General features: G+C 40.4%; 1 protein-coding gene across 2 annotated transcripts in view; it reads right to left on the bottom strand.

Annotated features, from left to right (window-relative positions):
* Positions 1 to 824: 824 nt before the first annotated feature.
* The window catches only part of RHOC (ras homolog family member C), a 35590-nt gene continuing 16596 nt past the window's right edge, over positions 825 to 19818 (bottom strand). For both annotated transcript variants that reach the window (XM_089514399.1, XM_089514400.1), the window contains exons 2-5: positions 6428 to 6585; positions 5439 to 5559; positions 3370 to 3500; positions 825 to 1628 (exon numbers count right to left, since the gene is read on the bottom strand). In XM_089514399.1, coding sequence (XP_089370525.1) covers positions 1455 to 1628; positions 3370 to 3500; positions 5439 to 5559; positions 6428 to 6583 — 582 coding nt within the window. In that variant the 5' untranslated portion in view covers positions 6584 to 6585 and the 3' untranslated portion in view covers positions 825 to 1454. The remainder of the gene's footprint in view (positions 1629 to 3369; positions 3501 to 5438; positions 5560 to 6427; positions 6586 to 19818) is intronic.

Genomic DNA, 19818 nt, shown 5'->3' with positions numbered 1-19818 from the left:
CACACCTCTGGCTCCTCCTGAGTGCCATTTTCTGCCTTCCCGCTGGAAGGCCCGAAAATGGCAGGGAGGCGGAACAAGCACGCACGTGCCTCTTCTGCCTTATGCCTTGCCCTGTGCTTGGTAAAATGGTGGTGTGTGCCACGCGTGCCATAGGTTTGCCATCACAGCCCTAATGTGAATCTATCAGAGTTTTCTGAGGGCTGAGAATGCGACTTGCCCAAGGTCACCCAGTGGGTTTTCATGGCCAAGTTGGATTCAAACCCTAATCTCTATGTAGAAAATTGTGTGTTTTCGAGACGTTTGTGACTTATGGTGAACCCACTGTGGGGGTTTCTGAGGCCTAGGGTTGTTGACTTGCTTAAGGTCACCCAGGGTGTTTCCATGCCGGAGCAGGGATCAAACCAGAGTCACAAGCCAGTGCTCAGAGTGCTCATGCAGTGTCCTATTCATAGATAAGCATTTAGCACTGCATGAAAAAGGTTAAATCTGAATTTCCTCCCTGTTGTGCTAGGTTTCCTATCTATGAGAAGCTTCTTATGTGGATATGTTCAAAACGGTATCCCAAACTCAGAGCTAAAATGCTGCAGTCCAATCTATGACCTCAGCACTCAGAAAACAAGTCCTATTTCATGCATAGCTCTATACAGAGAAGAACATAAGGCAGCTGTGAACACAACAGCTCTAGGAGACTCAAAGATTTTATAAAAATGTAACTTTTTCAGTCTCTGGGATGAGCTCATTATAAACATCACAGCTTTGGTTTTCTCAGTGTGCAGCTGGAAAGCCATACATTGCCCTCCACAAAGAAAGCCAATACGTTTGAGGTTCATTTAATTTAATGAATGAAGTGAGAGAATATGGTATAGTTAAAACAGAAGACACTGCCCCCCAAACAGAAGCACAAACAGCACTGCTGACTGTGGCAGAGCTCAGCTCCTCAACAGGAATACAGGCAGGCATTTTGGCAAGTCTTAGCAAATTGTTGAAGAGAGGCCAATGAGAATGTAGATACCAAAGTTCAGAAATCTGGGCTCTTGTTTGCAGTAACAGGAAGACAAGGGTGAAATGTGTACAACAGTTGAGTTAATATAAATGGGAGGAAAGAGCAATGTTGTGTTAGTTCAGCTACACTGCCTGCCCAATTTAAAAAATTGATATTCTTTACCAAAGAAAGGATCCAGAGTTTATCTAAGACCCTCAAGCACAGAGTGAGTTGGGGAGGAAAGTCTTGCACCCAGCACAGGGAAAGGCCATAAGGTTCCTACACTGTATGCCCCAGGTCACCCTTACAATGCACAGAGGGTTGGAAGGCACAGCTGGTCTGAAATTCTTATACTAGGCAGAGCTAACAAGCCATTCTCTCCACCCTGACCCCACGCTTGCATCCACGGGATGTGTGGAAGGAGAGAGACACTTCAGACAGCAGATTCAGATCCTTGTCCGAGGCTTTGCTTTCACAGAAGAGGGCAGCCTTTGCGCTTTTTGTTCTTCCTGACTTGCAAGGCAGCCCGAGTGGCCATTTCAAACACTTCTCGCACCCCATCCTTTGTCTTGGCTGAACACTCAAGGTAGCCAAAAGCATTGATCCTGTTTGCCATGTCTCGTCCTTCCTCTGACTTCACTGGCTCCTTCATAAGATGTAAAAACACAAAAATAATGATCCATTATGAACGTCTGGGTTAATTAAGAAAACTGCAAGGTAACACTATATTTACGCTTTTGTGGACTAGGCAAGCACAGCTCTGCACAGAAGCCATTTTGTGTCTAGACTTTAGCCCCACTCCCAGGAAGAATTCAGCATTGAATATTTTTAAAGATACTGTAGAAGGAAGTTTCCAATACCACTGCTACATTTGTGGCCAGGTTTGACAAGTTTTCAGATGAAAAATCATAAAAACCTGTTTCAATTTCTTTTTTTAATGAGGGTGGTGATCTTTGGGAGTTCTGGGGGCTTTGGGGCCACATTTTGGCCCAAGGACTGTACTTTGTCCACTCCTGCTATAGCTGAGCACACAGTGATGAGGCATTCCCAGGAGCTCCCAGGGGACCTCCATAGGACATGGTGGCTTAGTGGTTAAGATGCTAATTCTGACAATCGTAAGATAAGAAGGTTGGGTGTTCCAGACCCAAGTGCTGCATGTCACTAGTCCCAGCTTCTGCCAACCTAGTAGTTCGAAAGCATGCAAATGCAAGTAGATAAACAGGTGCCACTTCGGTGGGAAGGTAACAGCATTCTGTGCAGTCATGCTGGCCACAAGACTGCAGAGTCTTCTTCAGACAACGCTGGCTCCTCAGATTAGTAACAGAGCACCGCCCCTTACTCCCAGTTACGACTAGACATTCATGTCAAGGGGAAACCTTTACCTTTATGCATAGGAACATAGCTGGATGCTTTTCTGCCAATCCAGTCAGTAAACTGGCATTCTGGATGAGAGGGCTGCAGCATCTAAAATATGAGCTTTTGGTAGGAGTTTGGTCCCTCACTGTGCAAGGTCAGAAGAGAATTCCAATCTCCATAACAACCAAAAAGATTGACTTACAGAGAGGTATGAGTCACTAAAATGAAGTCTGCCTTTGTTTTTAATTAAAGATGTATATTTGGGGATCTAAGCCATTCAAAGCAATAGTGGAAGACCTATATGTAGAAAGGACGGTAGAAGAATGTTGTATTCCTCCAAGCTCAGAAAGAAGATTTCTCAACTGTGGCTTAAGGCCAGCATATATATTATCTTCACTGAACAGAGGCTCATAAAACTGTTTCTAAATGAAAGTTTCTCTCCACAAGCACTGTGCCATATAGTACAAACCATAGTGCTGTTCTGCTGTGAAGTGTTCCCAGGCACTTAAGATGGATCTCTTCTGGCGGGCTTACCCACCCAATCTCATACAGGAGATTATTAAAATGAAATGCTCCACTTCAGACTATGATTGTATGATTATTGAATAATTATACGATGGCCTAGCTATTTTATTGTACTAATGTTAGCATTTCATTGACAATATTTTTATACTGTCTTGTATTATTTTATTGATGTAATCCCACCTCTATCCACAGGGAGAGGCTGGAAATATAAATAAATATTATTATTATTATTATTATTATTATTATTATTATTATTATTCTGGCTGCCTATTTCTAGCAGTGGTGGTTGCTGGTGGGAACGCTTTTAGAAACAACTCAAGGAGGCCATTCAGTAAAGTTTCTATACAGCATTTCCTATGCCAGTGAAGATACCATGCTTCAAAAAAGCTCAAACAACTTAAGAAAAACATGTATGGCCCTCCAGCTGTGGTTCCTACTAGCAAGCACAACTAGGAAGGGGAGATGTCCCTAACCCTGTTATTTTTCTTTACAGGAAAGGCCCATACCTGCTTCATCTTTGCCAGTTCCCTGCGGGTGTGTTCATCATTCCTCAAGTCCTTTTTGTTTCCCACAAGAATGATGGGCACATTAGGGCAGAAGTGTTTCACTTCAGGAGTCCATTTTTCTGGTATGTTCTCTGCAAAAGATATCAGAAGAACATATAATTGAACAGACCAGCTATATAATTAAAGCCCCTTCCAACACCCCAGGGCCAGATTCATGCCTATATAATCCTTATATGGTTATAAACTACAATGCTAGGGATGCCAAAAGTCCCAATAATGTCAAGAGAGATAAATAATTCCAATTTCTTGCCAAGAGTGAGACTGCATATGATGAGACTTATTTCCAGAATCTTGGCCAGCACACATCTACCACCACCCACAGGAACAAAGCATTCTGTGGAGCAGTAAAAAAGGAGAAAAAAGATGAGGTAAAGCATGAGATAGTCCCCATCCAAATCTGAAGGCCACAGCCACCAAACTCCCTAGAAATAATGTGCAAGAAAAGCTTCAGAGAGAATCAGGACCACAAAAGAGATCTTCAAAAGAGATCAAAGCAGTACCCACATCCGTATCCTTGCACAATCCAGGTATGACCAATATTGCTGTCACTAATTAATTATAATCATTCATTCATTCATTCCTTTCTTCTGAAAGCAGCAACTGAATCCTTATTGCCAAGTGCTGATGATTTATAATTAAATTATTATTAATAGGATCATAATACCAAGTACACCCCAAAGGAACCAATGGGGCTCTGTAGTTGAGAAAGCCCCAGATCACTGTTGTGTTTTGAATACAGAGGAGGAGCCCAATCCATCGTCAGTCAGAAAGCTCCTTCCCCAACATCTAACCAAATGGACAAGACTACTCTCTTAACAAGGCTCTTGGTAATCATATCCCAAAACCTCTACCACCTCTTGCATTCATTCAGGCACATGTTCATGGTATAGTTCAGTATTTCAGAGCTTGTAGCTCTTTTCTTTTGAAATTCCAGTTGTTGTTGTTTTGCCAAGATGAGGCAATATCATGGCCATGTAATCAACATGTTATGTGAATTAATGCATTTAAAACAAAGAAAGAAATGATGCTCCTATTAGAGACAACGCATTCCTAAGCATCAGTGAACAGAATACATTGTTTTCCTTTGTTCAGAACCAAGAAATACCTTACAAGCATCTGATGATGGTTAAGAATCTGTTGGAGATGATTTGATTTGGATTTCCTGCATGGCAGGGGGTTGGACTAGATGGCCCTTGCGGTCTCTTCCAATTCTATGATTCTATGATTCTAAGAAGTATTTACTTGATAGGATAGGACAGAGCAGCCTCTCCATTGTACAGGCCACAGACCAAACCCTGAACTAAACTCATCCATTTGAAAAAAAGTCACTCTCCTCAAGTAACAATCACTATTGGGAAGATGTTCTGATAACTAGTTTGTTAAAGGGCTTGTCTATGGGACACCTCCCATGCAATGAGGGCCTTGCAAGGCCCCATCAATCACAGCATACTGAAGGTTGGTAATTGTTTCTTTAGCATTTTTAGGTGCTAAGTGCCTTAGAAATCTCTCCATCCTTGTCTTTACAACTGTTTGAGGATGAACAAATTCAGAGCTAGGTCTTCATGCTATACCCAACTGTATTACCACTTATCATTAAGGATCCCCTTAGACTAGGAGTAAGGAGCCTTCAGATATTTTGAACTACAACTCCCATAGTCCCTTTGTCCTTGACCATGCTAGCTGGACCAGAGAACTGAAATGCAAAATAACTGCAGAGGCAAAAGTACCCCACCCCCTGCTTACACACATGAAGCTGCACACATGAAGACAGACAACTGGTTCATTTTGTCTTGTATTGTCTACTGTGACTTCCAGACATCTTTCTCATCACCTACTATCTGGGCATTTCAACTTGAGATCCAAGAAGCTGAACTTGGAACTTTGTACATACAAAGCATTCATTCTTTCCACCAAGCAGTGGTTCCTCCATTTATCACTGAACACCATGGTAAATGTACAGAATCAGCGTTCTCAACATTTTACTTAAAAACTAGCAGTTTCAGCCTTACCTAAACTGTCTGGACTGTCAATAGAAAAGCACATGAGGATGACATCTGTGTCTGGGTAAGAGAGGGGCCGTAGTCTGTCATAGTCTTCTTGCCCAGCTGTATCCCAGAGAGCCAACTCTACCTACACAGAAAGATAAGTTACTTCAACAATTGTCACAATCATTGTATCTGACAAGAAAAGCAGAGACTATAGCAAACAGGAAAGCAACTAATTTTATTTCTGTCATATCATGCATCTTAGTTAACTAGCAGTTTTAAGGCAGTATGGTATACCATCTACACTAATTAATCCCACAATTGGCCATTATACTGCTCTATTCTGCTGTTATCCTCAGGGACACAGCCAAACTGGATTTGATGATATAAAACTGTAAGGTGTTTAATGTGTATGTGTATATGCGTATGTGTCTTCAGGTTTCCTGTTGACTTATGGGATCCCATGAATTTCACTGCATTTTCTTCAGCAAGGAATACTCAGAAATGGTTTTGCCAGTTCCTTCCTCTGAAATATAGCCTACAGTACCTGGTATTCATGACCAAGATGAAATACAGAAGCATTCCTTCAAAAAAACTTTGGAGAGCAAGTTACAAGTGGTGCAGCCACATTGAGATAGTGGCATGAAATCTGTATAAAGGGAGTGTGAACAGCTTGCCCCAAAACAGAAGGCATGGTGTACCACCAGAGTTAAGAAGAGTTTCAGTCCCACAAAGTTTCAGATACTGAAGTAATTTGAGGTCAAAAGGGGGAAACCTGGAGAAAGAGAGGGAAACTGGGACATTTTAAAAGCAGCTGAAAAAGGACAGCAGAGGATTAATTGGAACTATCTCTGCCAAACTGGGACAGTTGGAGAGTATGCGATATGATTTAGGCCATGAAACCCAGCAGCTATGGGTAAGCCACAACAGAATCTGATAACAGAAATAATTACTGAGCTCTGGGATAAAAGCATGCATACTTGCAGAAGGGTGGCATGGAGAGAGAATATTACCTGCTTTCCATCTACTTCAATGTCAGCAATGTAGTTTTCAAAGACAGTTGGCACATAGACCTCTGGGAACTGGTCTTTGCTGAACACGATCAACAGGCAGGTTTTCCCACAGGCACCATCTCCCACAATCACCAGCTTTTTCCTTATGGCTGCCATGGCTGCAGAGACAGAAAGGAGGTTAGCTTTGGAGTGCAGTTCACTAGAGAGTTAAGAGAGCTACAGCATATAACAGAGAGCCCATAAATTCCCCTTGTGGCTATGTGTTTGTTGCTGTGTACCTTCAAGTTGTTTCTGACTTATGGCGATCCTAAGGGGAACTTATCACAGGATTTTCTTGGCTAGATGTGTTCAGAGGGGGTTTGCCCTTGCCTTCTCTGAGGTTGAGAGTGTGACTTGTGCAAGAATGTGAGGAGTCACCCAGTGGGTTTGCATGGGCTAAGTGGGTATTCCAATCCTGGTCTGCAGAGCTGTAGTCCAACATTCAAACCACTACACTATGCTGGCATGCCAAATATGTCACCTTTTGCATCAAAGACAGGTAAATTCCCTAAATTAATTACAGAAAGTGAGCAATAAGCAGGGGAAAGGAATCATTCCCAGAATGTCAAATTTAATATCTTCACAATGAATAAAACAGATTTAAAGTATGCACATAACACTTATCCAGTAATGTAGTGAAAATAAAGAAGGCTGGGAGCCATGCTACATTTCTACTCCCACAACCTGCTGGTTTGCTCTTCTTAGCACTAAGAAGATCAGTGTACAGTGGACCCATGATTTCTGCTGATTGATTCCAAGACCCCCATGGATATCACAATCCATGAATGCTCAAATCCCATTAATAACAATGGCATAATAAAAGGGTACCCTTTATATAAATTGGCAAAATGAAGGTTTGCTTTGTGGGATTTATATATTTTTAAAATATTTTCAAGCCATGGCTTGCTGAATCTGTGGATAAGGAATTTGTGGCTATCGAGGGCCAACTGTATTCAAATTCTCCACATCTCACATTCTCAAACTCCTGATATGCAAAGGCATAGTGTCTCTGATACTGTAGTTGGCATATGGCCAACCCTAATTAGTAGTACCATTGATACTCTCCATCTCCTATTAATTTTTCCAATTCCCTTTCAAAGACATCCAAACTGGTAACTCTCACTACATCCTCTGGCAGTGAGTCCCACAGTTTAGCTATGCATCATGTGAAGAATTTCTTTCTTTCATCTGTCCAGAATCTCTACTCAGGCTAAATCTGCACTACAGAAATAATCAAATTTTACACCACTTTAATACGCATCAGTTTACACTTGCTTACATTGGCTCTCATTTGTCATTTTGTAGCCCGTTCTCCCTGTTTGATGAGCTCCATATGCATCAGTCATATACATCCTGTGATCTATGCTTTCTGTGCTAATCCCTTAGTAATTTGCCATGAGAAATGCAGGCACATGTCTGGCCAGGGACAATAATATGCTCAGGATCACAGAAGGCTGCACTCTTCATCAGCCATCAGTATATTACCGATGCCAGTGGAAAAATCTAGACACCAAAAAGGGTGCAAACTCCTTTGTTCCATGAAGCCCAACATTCATTTTACAAATATCACATACTCCTTTCCACATCTCAATTCAGTTCCAAAGTTATTCATCCTACAATGCTAAACCATTACACTTTTTGTTTATTTAACTTCTTATTGACCTCCCTTGGAGAACATGACTGGGCTACATTTCAGAACAGCTATATGGATCAAACTATACATATCACAGAAATATGACTATAAGCAAGACTTTCTGCTGGTTTTAATCCAACCAAACTCACTTTAGTTGAATGCAATGAAAACAAAATTCAACATTTATAAAAGCATTTATACTTCTGAAAGGTCCAGAGGACTGAAGTTTGGAAGCATTTAGCATAAACACTTTCTAAGGTTTTCATAGCTAATCACACTTTTCTTCTGTGTTGGAAGTATAAGACAGACCTTTTACATACCAGAATATTTTAGTTCAGAAGTGTTTTAAATATATGAACCATTCAGTTATACTGAGAGACTGGTATCCTGTTGCTGACATGTAGGAATGGAGGGGGGATTAAACCTGCTTATGCACTTTTTAAACCTTGAACAAGAAGGTACATGGTATCTCTTTCCACAAGGTCCCAACCTCACAATGCAACAGTAGGTTAGAGAGTTCCAGGTAGAGTTCCATCTCTCTGGCCACTGCTTGGCTGTGGGGTGCACCTGAGAGGAAAGAGCAACCCTATGCTGGCAGACTGACTACCCCATCCTTCATGTTTAAGAATAGCCAGAACAAGTCTGGGTTAAGCAGTGGCCAGGAAAACAACTTCCACCACTTCCTGTAAGTATGCTGGCAGAGATTTACAGTGGTCCATCCACATTTGCTGGGGTTAGGGGTAAAAAAACAACCCACTATTTATTTTACCTGAGAGAACACTTCTCTAGGAATCTCCAAGTCCTCCAGTGCAACTCTGTTATCAATATCTGCCAGAAACTGACCATAGAATCATGTTGGAGAACATACATATGCACAGAGAAGTGTTTACTCTAGGAACTTCTAGGTTCTCCAGCACAACTCTATGGTCAACTTCCAACAGAGTTGTGTTGGAGGACCTAGAGATTCCCAGAGAGAACATACAGTATTAATCAATTCCGCAAATAATCAAATCCAAAAAGTAAAAGCCACAAAATGTGGAGGGCCAACTGTACATGCCTCCAGTACGAGGTACTCCAGCACTTCTGCATGAGTCAGCAATTGGGGAGTGACTCTAGCTGAGTTTGCTTCCTTCCATAGCAGGACCAATCACACTTCATTGGAAGCACTGGAATCCTATTTGAGTCTGAGATCAGGGTGGGAGGGCTAGGAGGGAATTAAGACATAGAAGTTTATCGCATGGAGGCAAACTGCTGAAATCCCATGCAGAAACGGAATTTAAAAGTTTTTTTTAAAAAAACATTTTTCAGACGTGTTTGGGTAAAGGCAAAATAATGCGACATTAACCCGGACAGAAAGTCACCAAAACCCACTCGTTTTTAATTTTGGAAGTTCGTGAAAGTAAAAAGGAGTGGGGTTTGATGACTTTCCATTCGGGTTAATGTCTCATTATTTCACCTTCACACAATTATCATCTGCTTTTTGTTTGGGTTAACCCCTGACGCCGTTTGAAAATCTACCCACTTGTTGGTTTTTTCTAGTTTAAATTCAATTTCTGCATGGGATTCATCCTGTGTGATAAACTCCATAGTTGCCATTCTAATGAACATATGGACCCCTAGGAGGCATAAAGGAAAATTTCCCACTGGAATGAATGTGAGCTGTTCCATAAAAGGACAAAGGCCTTTCCACACAGATCACCCACCAACACACACATTTTAAAGGTGACCACACAGTTTCTAGCAGTGTACATCTCATTTAATTTACACCAGTAATGTAACAACAGGAGGGCATTGTCCCACTATGATAATGCCCACCCAAGTAATTTTTTTTATTTCCTCAGATTTCTAGGATTGTGGTAGCTTAATCCTTCATTTTAGCTTTTAGAAAGAATAGGCATCCAAAGAAAGTGGGCAAGGCTAACTTACCGAGGGAGTGCAAACACATAAAATATGAGTTAAAAGCTTGAATGATCTTTATTTTCTGTGTTTCATTCCCTTGGTAAGTTAGCCTTGCCCACTTTATGCCTGTTAGTAGTCCATATGTGCATTAGAATGGCAACTATGTCTTAATTGAGACAATTGGAAAAATGTGTAAAAACGCTGTACTTCTAGGGTAAAGTATTCCAGATATGTATGAATTTTTATGCATTTTATGCATATTTTTATACATATGTATGATTTTTTATGCAGAAAGAAAAAAAGTATGATATGAAACTAGAATAAGGATACGAGAGGAAGTCTGAAAAACCCAATGAAAACTACCCAAGCAGGAAACCTTAGGCCATGCCCAAATCACACACTGTACCAAACAAGACAACAGCAACTTGTACGAGAGCAACTGGAAAGTAATAACAATCTTCAGCATTTTCATAAACCAGGGGCACACAGGAAAAAAATTGCATGTTTCTCTCTGAAGATTATCACCACCTGTTTTGAGACAAATTATTTTATTCTAAAAGGGACAATTCTGACAGTTTCCCTTTCCCTTCACTCTTCTTTTTCTGTGACAGGAAATGCCAACCTGTCCCACTGGACTCATTTGCTGAAAAAGTAAATATGAGCTATGATTCAGAGACATGTATACCCCACAGTGCATCAAAATATTCTCATTCTTAATCGATAATATTTCCTCTACAGAAACTGGTTTCAGACTGTGTGTCACGACAGACATTGGGAAGCATGCTACAAAAAATAAGTATAAATGGAAAACAAAACAGGGAAAGCCAAAACCTAAGCAGTCATCAAGATAGGACGCTGCTCATTCTCACCACTTCCTTTTGTTTTGTTGTTGTTAATAATAATAATAATAATAATAATAATAATAATAATTGTTATTTGCATGTTTCAGGGCTCTGGATTTGCCTTCTCAATGGAAGGATACCTTCTCTACATCTGTTGTGATTTTTACTATGTCCTTGTTCCTGTGGCACCTTTGAGAGTGATCAATTTATTTTAGCATGAGGGTTTGGGGATTACCAGATGCATTGGCAGAACACAACACTCAAGCCTTAGGGATCATACAGAAATGGCATGTAATTTTAAAAAACGCAATTATAATGTGAGCTATAAGGCTGCAGATTGTTTCTAAAATGTTAAAACAATATATTCTACATTCAGGAAAGTCAGTCCTGTTGAAGGCAGTCTTTACTGAGGAAGAAATTGTGGGAGTGAGAGGTATACATGCAATTGTAACAATAAAAACAGTGTTTAAAATATATGTGGTATGCTTTTGTTTCTCCCATCTTTTTACATTTGAAAATAAATGATGGCAGGAATTCTGCATCAAGAGACATAAAGGTGGCACACAGTTGCATCTCTGTAGCTACATCACTCAGTGTTACCCCCATCAGAATCCACTTTTCAAACAACACAGACCTGACAACACAGAGACTGCCTTGCCATCGGGAGAGCAGGGGAATCAGTGGAAACACCACCTGTAGATTGGAAATGATTGAACAGGTTACCACAAGGACCTCTTAAGATCCTTGGGAGGTTCCCTCAGGCGATGTCCTTGAAGTGCATCCAACTACAGGAAAATAGCTGAATACATCTACATTGATCACCCCACTTTCCAACGATATGGAAATGGCTGTGTTGCAGAGGCTATGTTGCTTCAAAGGGATGTTGGGGGAGATTATGGTCACTGAACATGTGCTATAAAATTCTAATGTTTGCAATGACCAAAAAAATTAGTTGTGAATGTGCAAAGTCTGAGTTACAGCTTTGTAATTCATCAACAGATTCTAGCCATTGTTTCAAACCCTTTCTCACACTTCTCCAAATCCATATACAGGTCACAAACAAGCCTTGTACCAATCATGCTCTTGGCCTTCACTATTTATACATCTTCATGAGACAAAATGTGTACACTGAGTCAAAAACTGTAGTGCCAGTACCATTTGTCATTAAATTCCCCCAGCAAATGTACTGAACAGTTGCATCTCTGTGTGACAGCTGCTTGACAGGCATGAATTCAGCAGGTGGCATTTCCTCTATCATGTCAGTTCCACACAGAAACATCTGTACCTATTGGATTTCTGAGTCTGAGGCAGCTATTAAAGGCATTTGAGCATGAGTAGAGGAGAGGGAGGAAGAGAGGCAAACTTAATTTGCCAGGATATTATGAGTAAATCAGAAGACAAAAAGAATTCAGAGAAAGTCATGGGGAATTCCAAGGGAAGTGTGTCCCATGCATTTCTCCTGCATGGGAAACTACAGACAGATCTCATCTACATATACAGCAAAGCTCTGTGTGTGACATGTTCAACATTTATCTTACAGCCTGGGAAAATTATCCTTTGGGACTACAGTTCTCAGACTCCCCCAGCCAACACAGCTTTATTTAAGTTTTATATAGTTTGTATATAGAACACTCAGACTTATGTGAGGCTTGTGAGTTTCACAGCTCTCTGGTTTAGTCCATGGCTCAGTTTGGCTTGAATCTTCTGGACACCAAACTATTTCTCATTTTAGTCTCTGGAAGCAAACTGTTAAGCAATGGTTCTCAAATGGTGGGGCAGGACCCTCAGAGGGTTGTGAGAGTTGCTCAAGGGGAACATGAGACTTTGAGGATCTGACCCCTCCTCTGCCTCCTCTTCTCAAAAATTTTAATGTGTAAAAATTACACGTGTAGAGTTAAATATTAAATTTATTTAAATAAAACTGTTCCAATTTGAACAATGTTATTTCCTTAAAAATATTAAAATATGGATATACATGAATGTGCAAATGAAAATACACAAATTAAATAAACAAAATATTTTATTTATATACAGTGGGCACTTATATCTGCTGAGGTTTTGTTCCAGAATATATCATGGATACCAAAATCTGTGGATGTTCAAGTGCCATTAAATACACTAGCATAGTAAAATATAAGCATCCCTTATATAAAATGGCAGAATCAAGGTTTGCTTTTTAGAATTTATGTTTCTAAAAATAATTTCAGACTGTGGATGCTTGAATCTGTGGATAAAAAATAAGTGGCTATGGAGGGCTGACTGTACTACATCAAATGGGGAGGGAGGCAACACCTGCATACAGATGTAAAGGGTAGTTCCAAGGGTAAAAAATTTGAGTACCACTGTGTTATGGTAAATCAGGAAGATCTCTTGAAATAGCCCCTATGCTGGCTGGGGGATTCTGGCTGCTGCAGTCCAGAAGGCTAATTTTTTCCAGGGTTTAGGTATGGGCCTTAATTAGGGATGGCCAGGCAGCATTCCAAAGGTTGACAACCCTGAACAAAGTTGCCTTACTAAGTTGTATTTCATATATTGAACAGGAGAGATCAGAAGTGTTGATTAATTGGATGATCATATTTTATTTACACTCATCCCTCGACATTTGCAGCTTTGAAGTTTGCAGATTTGATTATTCATGGATTTTATTAATATGTTCTCTAGCGCAACTCTATGGTCAACTTCAACCAAAAGTCACACTGAAAGATGTAGAGATTCCTAGAGAGAACACTCCGGTAGGCATTTGTAGCTCCTCCAGCACAATTCTATGGTCAATGTCTGGCAGATCTTGACCACAAAGTTGCACTGGATGACCTAAAGATTCCTACAGAGAAGTTCTCTCAGGGTAAAAACATCGTGTTTTTCTTATTTGTGGTTTTTCTACATTCACAGGGATCCTGTGCCCCTAACCCCAGTGAATGTGAAGGAATGAATAGATATCCCACCTTTCTCCTAAGCCAAGACAGCTTACAATAAGACTAAACCAAGACAAAGCTAAAAACTTGATAATAAAAAGTTATAATACAATTAAACAAGATATCATATTAGAATATCATTCATTTTAAAATGCATAAAATCATTTTTAAAAACCTCTTTAAAATGCAACACACACATACCATGAAAAGACTCTCTGTAAACATTTAGCCATCATATGTTTGTTTCAATAAAAAGGTCTTTGCTTGCCAGCAAAAGGAGAGCAAACAGGGCCAGGGGTAGCCTCCCATGGAAGGGAATTCTTCAGCTTGCAAGCAGCCACCAAGAAGGCTCCTTCCCTTGTCCTCAGAAAATGGGCCCGTAACAGTAGGAGGACTCAGAAAGCCTCTCCCAAGGAGGTTAAGACTAATATAGGTTCAAACAAAGAGATACAATATTTCAAATTGTCTTGACTTAAGCAATATAGTGCTTTTAATGTCATAACAAGCACACAGAATTGAGCACAGAAATGAAGCAGTCTTGTGAGTTAACAGAAGACATTATCTCACAAAGCAGGCATATGGAATGGGCTGTTCTCCAGATGTTGTTGGACTGTAACTTGGTGGTCAGGGATGACAGGAGTTCCAACCCAACAACATTTGGAGGATCACATGATCTCTATGCCTGTCACAGAGGATCTATTTTCTAATTCTGTAAGACTTATGAACCTACTAACTCTGTTCTTCTCAAATGAATGGAAATGGAGAAGTAAAACCGGAATGTATGCCTGTCTGGAGAAGGGTTTCAGCTGAGAAGTAGCAAGAAGGTGGCTCAGCCCCACATCAGTCCTTGAGAACACCCTATAATTCAAACATCATTGGAACCTACACTTGCAAACCACATGCTAAATCTAATTGTTAGTCCCAACTAGAATGGACTGGATACAGTAGATGAATAGGACTTGCTAAGTCAATGTTTATTTATGTCCCATTGTTTCAATGGGTCAACTGTGGCTAGGACTAACAACTGGATGTGGTGCATAATGACCAATTCTCTGAAAAGTTTTCTCCCAGTGCTTAATGGACCTTTGGGACAGGAAATGGGATGCTAAGGAATCTGTATCCATCCCCAGTCAACACACTGGATGCAGCATTTTGAACCCGCTGCAGTTTATGAACAGTGTCCAAAGGCAGCTCCACACAGAGTACACTACAGTAATCTAAACGGGATGTTATCAGAGCATGTGTCAAACATTTAAACATAAGGGTTTAAATGAGGTGCCTGTAAACAGAAGGAGACAAGTAATATAGGAAACACTTACTGTGCAAAGACTTCATTTAAAAATTGCAGCCCTTGTACCAGAAAATACTTGGAGCATGAATAATGCAGCTAAGAAGTGGACTATGCCCTCTCTCAGACTTGTAAGTTCCTTGATTAGACTCTGGCTCCTTTTTTCAGAATCTACACAATATGTTTAAACCCTTGCTCATACAGAAAGCTGACCAAATGATTTCTAAAACTATTCCATATTAAGTCATTATAGAAAGCAACTCAGAGAAAAGAAAGTTTAAGATAAGAGAACTTTTCATGCAGATCTATTTGCACAAAGCAACAGCCACATACATCCCTGCAGCCTTCATACATCCATAACTGCAGGCAAGGCTAGCCAAAATTGATCCACCAAGAGTACTGTGTAACACTATTAGATTAATGAATATATTGTGGTACACAAATTTGCCTGATCAAGACCCATTACATCACATACCACAATAAATTCCTTGTGGATCTTCCTGTTGCCATTATGATTTTAGTTTTTTATACGTTCCAACATTTCACAGATGAAAATCAGGACATATGTGGCTGGGTGATATCAGAATGTGGTCAAGATGGCAAATATTAAAGAGGAAGAACGCATAAGCTAGGAGAGGTTGCAGCTTTTGCTTTTGCCTGAGCTAATGGAAAGAGCAAAGTTTCATCCCATTCTCTTCTCTCCTCCACTACTTAGTTAACTGAGGGCAAACTACTTTTACTCTTTGAACTCAGTTTGGAGTAAGGGGAGGTGGAAAGTGGGAGGAGGAGAGAGAAACTCGAATCCTTTAAAAGAAGCTGAAAAGGTGTGATGATAGAGAATTGGGACATTGTCTCTGTCAATCAGAGGACAATTAGAGGAAATGTTTTCTCCATAATTTGGTAACCTTTCTGGAATCTGTCAGTCAACATAAACTCAGTTAAAGAAACAAGAACAAAAGATACCTCAGCTAGGACACAAGTTCTTACATTTTACAAATCTGCACAATTGTAAAAACAGAAAAAAGATCTGCAGTATAATTCAATATCTAATTCAATATCTGTTCTCTGAAACTCATGCAGAGCAACAAATAAAAATTCCACCTCCAGTGATAAATCTCATTTATGGTGATGATCCATTGGTTTTTTGCTCCTCACTGAGCAAACTGACACTAGCAGATCAAGTTAGAATTCTGACAAAATAAGATGGGAAGGACAGAACAGCACAGATCAGCATACTGTTGGGGAGTATGAAGTAAGATGAGGCAGTATGCTGTTTTGTCCCTCTCACTGCAACTGGAAGAACAATCTGCATACCTTTCACCACCATCTTCTGTCAATGGTTTGTTTAACTTGGTGTCCAAACCTAGCAATCTGGACTATCTCTTCCACAAGAAGTCAGTCCAATAATCCTTGAACACGATAGGCTATTTCTCTAGCTTGTCAAAGGAGAGATAAACCAGACCACTGCATTTGGACATCATAGTAAACATACTATGGACAGAAGGCCTGTGAGTTCAGCTGCTCATACTAGCAAACAGATCAATCAGACAGTGTGCACATGAGGAGACTGCCTTATTTTGAGTCCTCATTCCATGTGTCTCACCCAAGTTAGCTACTGGATATGGCAGGAGGAGACCCTGCATGAAGCAACATATTCTGGTGCAATAGAGGGGCCATTCAAACTACCTTTTACCCCGGATCAGAACCCGGATTAACCACAGGAAGTTCATATTGGCCCTGATCCTTTCACTATCAAATCCGAGGCTTCCACACCTGTTCAGGGGCAAATGCCCCTTGGCGCGGGTCTTTTGAAAGGAGAGTAAAAGCTGTATCTTTTGGGGGGGAAATGGGTCCGGCGAATACGAACTTGTCCCCGATTATGATCAGGGGAGGGATTTAGGGCAGAGGGAGGGCAGAGGGCAGAACATTCCTCTCCTTCATGAAAGAAGAGGAGGAGGAGGAGGCTGAAGGAGCCGGAGGAAAGGTGCAAAGGGCAATCAGGGTGACTGACGGAGCAAGAGGAAGGAGCCGGAGAAAGGGTCAAGTTCAGGGTAGGTCAGAGGGAGGGCACAGAACCGAACAAGTTTCCCTCTCGCACCAGGCAGCTTTCTCTCTTATTATTATTATTATTTTTTATACATTGGACAAACTATGCAAATGTTTTTTGCTACAAGGTGATACACATATAGATAGAATGTGTCTGCTTGTACTACATTTCCCTTTCATTTCCTTGCACCTGGAATAGAATGTGTGTGTGCTTGTGCTGCAAGAGGCTTTTTTTCTAAATTATTTTTTATATGCAAATGTTACAATGCGAATGTTACAAATGTTTCTCTTTCAATTTGGCAAATTGATACAGAATGCTTTTGCTATTGTCTCTAAGGAATTCAGGAGTAGCTGAGGGAAAGCAAAGGATGCAGAGATGCCATTTGGGGTGAGGAATTAATTATTATTATTATTATTATTGTTGTTGTTGTTGTTGTATGTATATGAGGCATTCTGGGGTCGCAAGGAGGGAGGATGCAGAGATGGCATTAGATTGCATTTTGGGGTTGAAAACAGAGGCAGGGGAAGATCCATAACATGTAGTGACCCAAATACACACAACATACACACACATACATACATACATACACACACACACACACCTGCAGGTTTTTAAATTTGACAAAATATGTGATACTATCACCTGTTTTTTTTTTAAAAGGAGGGGGGAAAGCACACATCAGATTGCCCAATTGCTGTAGGAAACATCACCTTGATGAAAGCAAAACTGAATTTGATTGACAGCAAAGACGACTTCATTTTAAACCAGTTCCACAAATGTGAACTCTCCGCAAGAGCTGCAATGGAATTCAGGGTTAAATTACCCTGATTGAAGTAAATTTCTAGTGGGCACTTGCTTCCGGAGGGATTCGGGGTGGGGGTGGGGGAGGGATCTGAATCTGCTCAGTTCCATCTAGCGCAAATAGGTGAGTGGGAATGGGGCCTTAGAGGTCAATAATTTTTAAATAACTTTATGATATATTTATCATATCAGAAGTATGTGTATATGAGATAGGAAAAGACAGTTATCCCTCCAATATGTTGTTCATATCAAATGTTCTGTATCTTACAGAAAGTGGCATTGACTAGTCAAACTTCCAAAGCAGGGTCAACTCAGCAACCAAATATTGATTCATTATTTAAAGCACTGATTTATACTTTCTCTCTCTCTCTCTCTCTCTTTCATACACACATAGATTACTTTTCTAGGAAACCTCAACCCTTTCCCCTAATCCCCAACCCCCCTCCCCAGTTCATTAGGCCAAATGACATGGTGGCTCCAATTCCTCAAAATTAATGCAAAGGATTTGGAGCCTTGACTCTGTGCTTTCTACTCGCTTGTCGGATTATGGCGACCCCATGAATTTCACAGGGTTTGCTTAGGCAAGAAATACTCAGAAATGGTTTTGCTAGTTCCTTCCTCTGAAACAGAGCCTACAGCAACTGGTATTCATTGGTGGTCTCGCTCCTTGGAGATCTTTAAACAGAAGTTGGATGGCCATCTGTTGGGTATGCTTTAATTGAGATTTAAACTGCATGACAGGGGGTTGGATTGGATGGCCCTTGTGGTCTCTTACAACTCTATGGAGATTTTCACACGACATCGTTATATCGTTCCTTTATCATCCCAAAGTGTAGTGGAATCGTCATAACTGTTGTAATTGTAATGTAATGGATGTCTTTGGGGTTATTGCTGTTATTAGTTTTAATGGTTTTAAAAGGTGATTGAATGATGGATATTTTTATTGTTGTATTTTATTGCTTAATGTGGGGGGATTTCTTTTATTGGATTTGTTGTATTATATTTTAACTGATTGTAAACCGCTGTGATCATTGGAATAGCGGTATACAAATAAAGATTCATTCATTCATTCATTCATAACAGATAGACGATTCCAAAAGATTTTCACATGAGGCTGTTAGTGTTCTTAAAATGTTGATATATCAGAATTCAGCAATTCAACTGTTCTGAAATCGTTTTGTAATCATTTATTGCTGATTTCTGATATATCAACGTTTTAAGAACACTAACAGCCTCATGTGAAAATCTTTTGCAATCGTCTATCTGTTATGATGATTCCACTACACTTTGGGATGATAAAGGAATGATATAACAATGCCATGTGAAAATCTTCTATGATTCTATGACTTTATGATTCCATCCAAGTACTGACCAGGGCTGACCCTTTTTAGCTTCCAAGATCAGACAGGATTTGGTATCTATGCCTGCTGTGAAATTACTGCAAACGTTCTGGCCCACATGATTGGGTGCTTATATGCCATGTTGTGGTGGTCTGTGATATTCAAGACCTGAATGCACTGCCTAGGTAACAAGTGTCCATTTTGGGATGGTAGTTAATTATTGAGGCCTGGTTCTCATGCTCAGAGGATGGCAATGACCAACTCACTCTGAAGAAACCTGCCAAGAAAACTCCATGATGGCATAGGGTTCCCATACATTGGCAACAATTTGAAGGCACACAGCAACAAAATTCAGTCCATGGCCCAGTTTGGAATGAGTCTTCTGGATAGCTACTAATTATTTGTGTTTGTGGGGTGGTCCTACTCTTTGGAAAGATAAGCCCCCTAATCTCCCAACATACCTCTCAAACACAATGGAGTGAAGGTACAAAATGCTGTATATGAATTGGTTTAGCCCAGTGAGTGAGAAAACCCTATAAAGAGGGGCTGTACTTACTCTTCTTCTTCAGAAGAAGAGAGATGGAGAGGTG

The sequence above is a fragment of the Sceloporus occidentalis genome, unplaced genomic scaffold, assembly GCF_023333645.1.
Source record: "Sceloporus occidentalis isolate IW3139 unplaced genomic scaffold, rSceOcc1.0.p SCAF_3, whole genome shotgun sequence".
NCBI lineage: Eukaryota > Metazoa > Chordata > Lepidosauria > Squamata > Phrynosomatidae > Sceloporus > Sceloporus occidentalis.
This window is presented reverse-complemented; position numbering and strand designations above follow the sequence as displayed.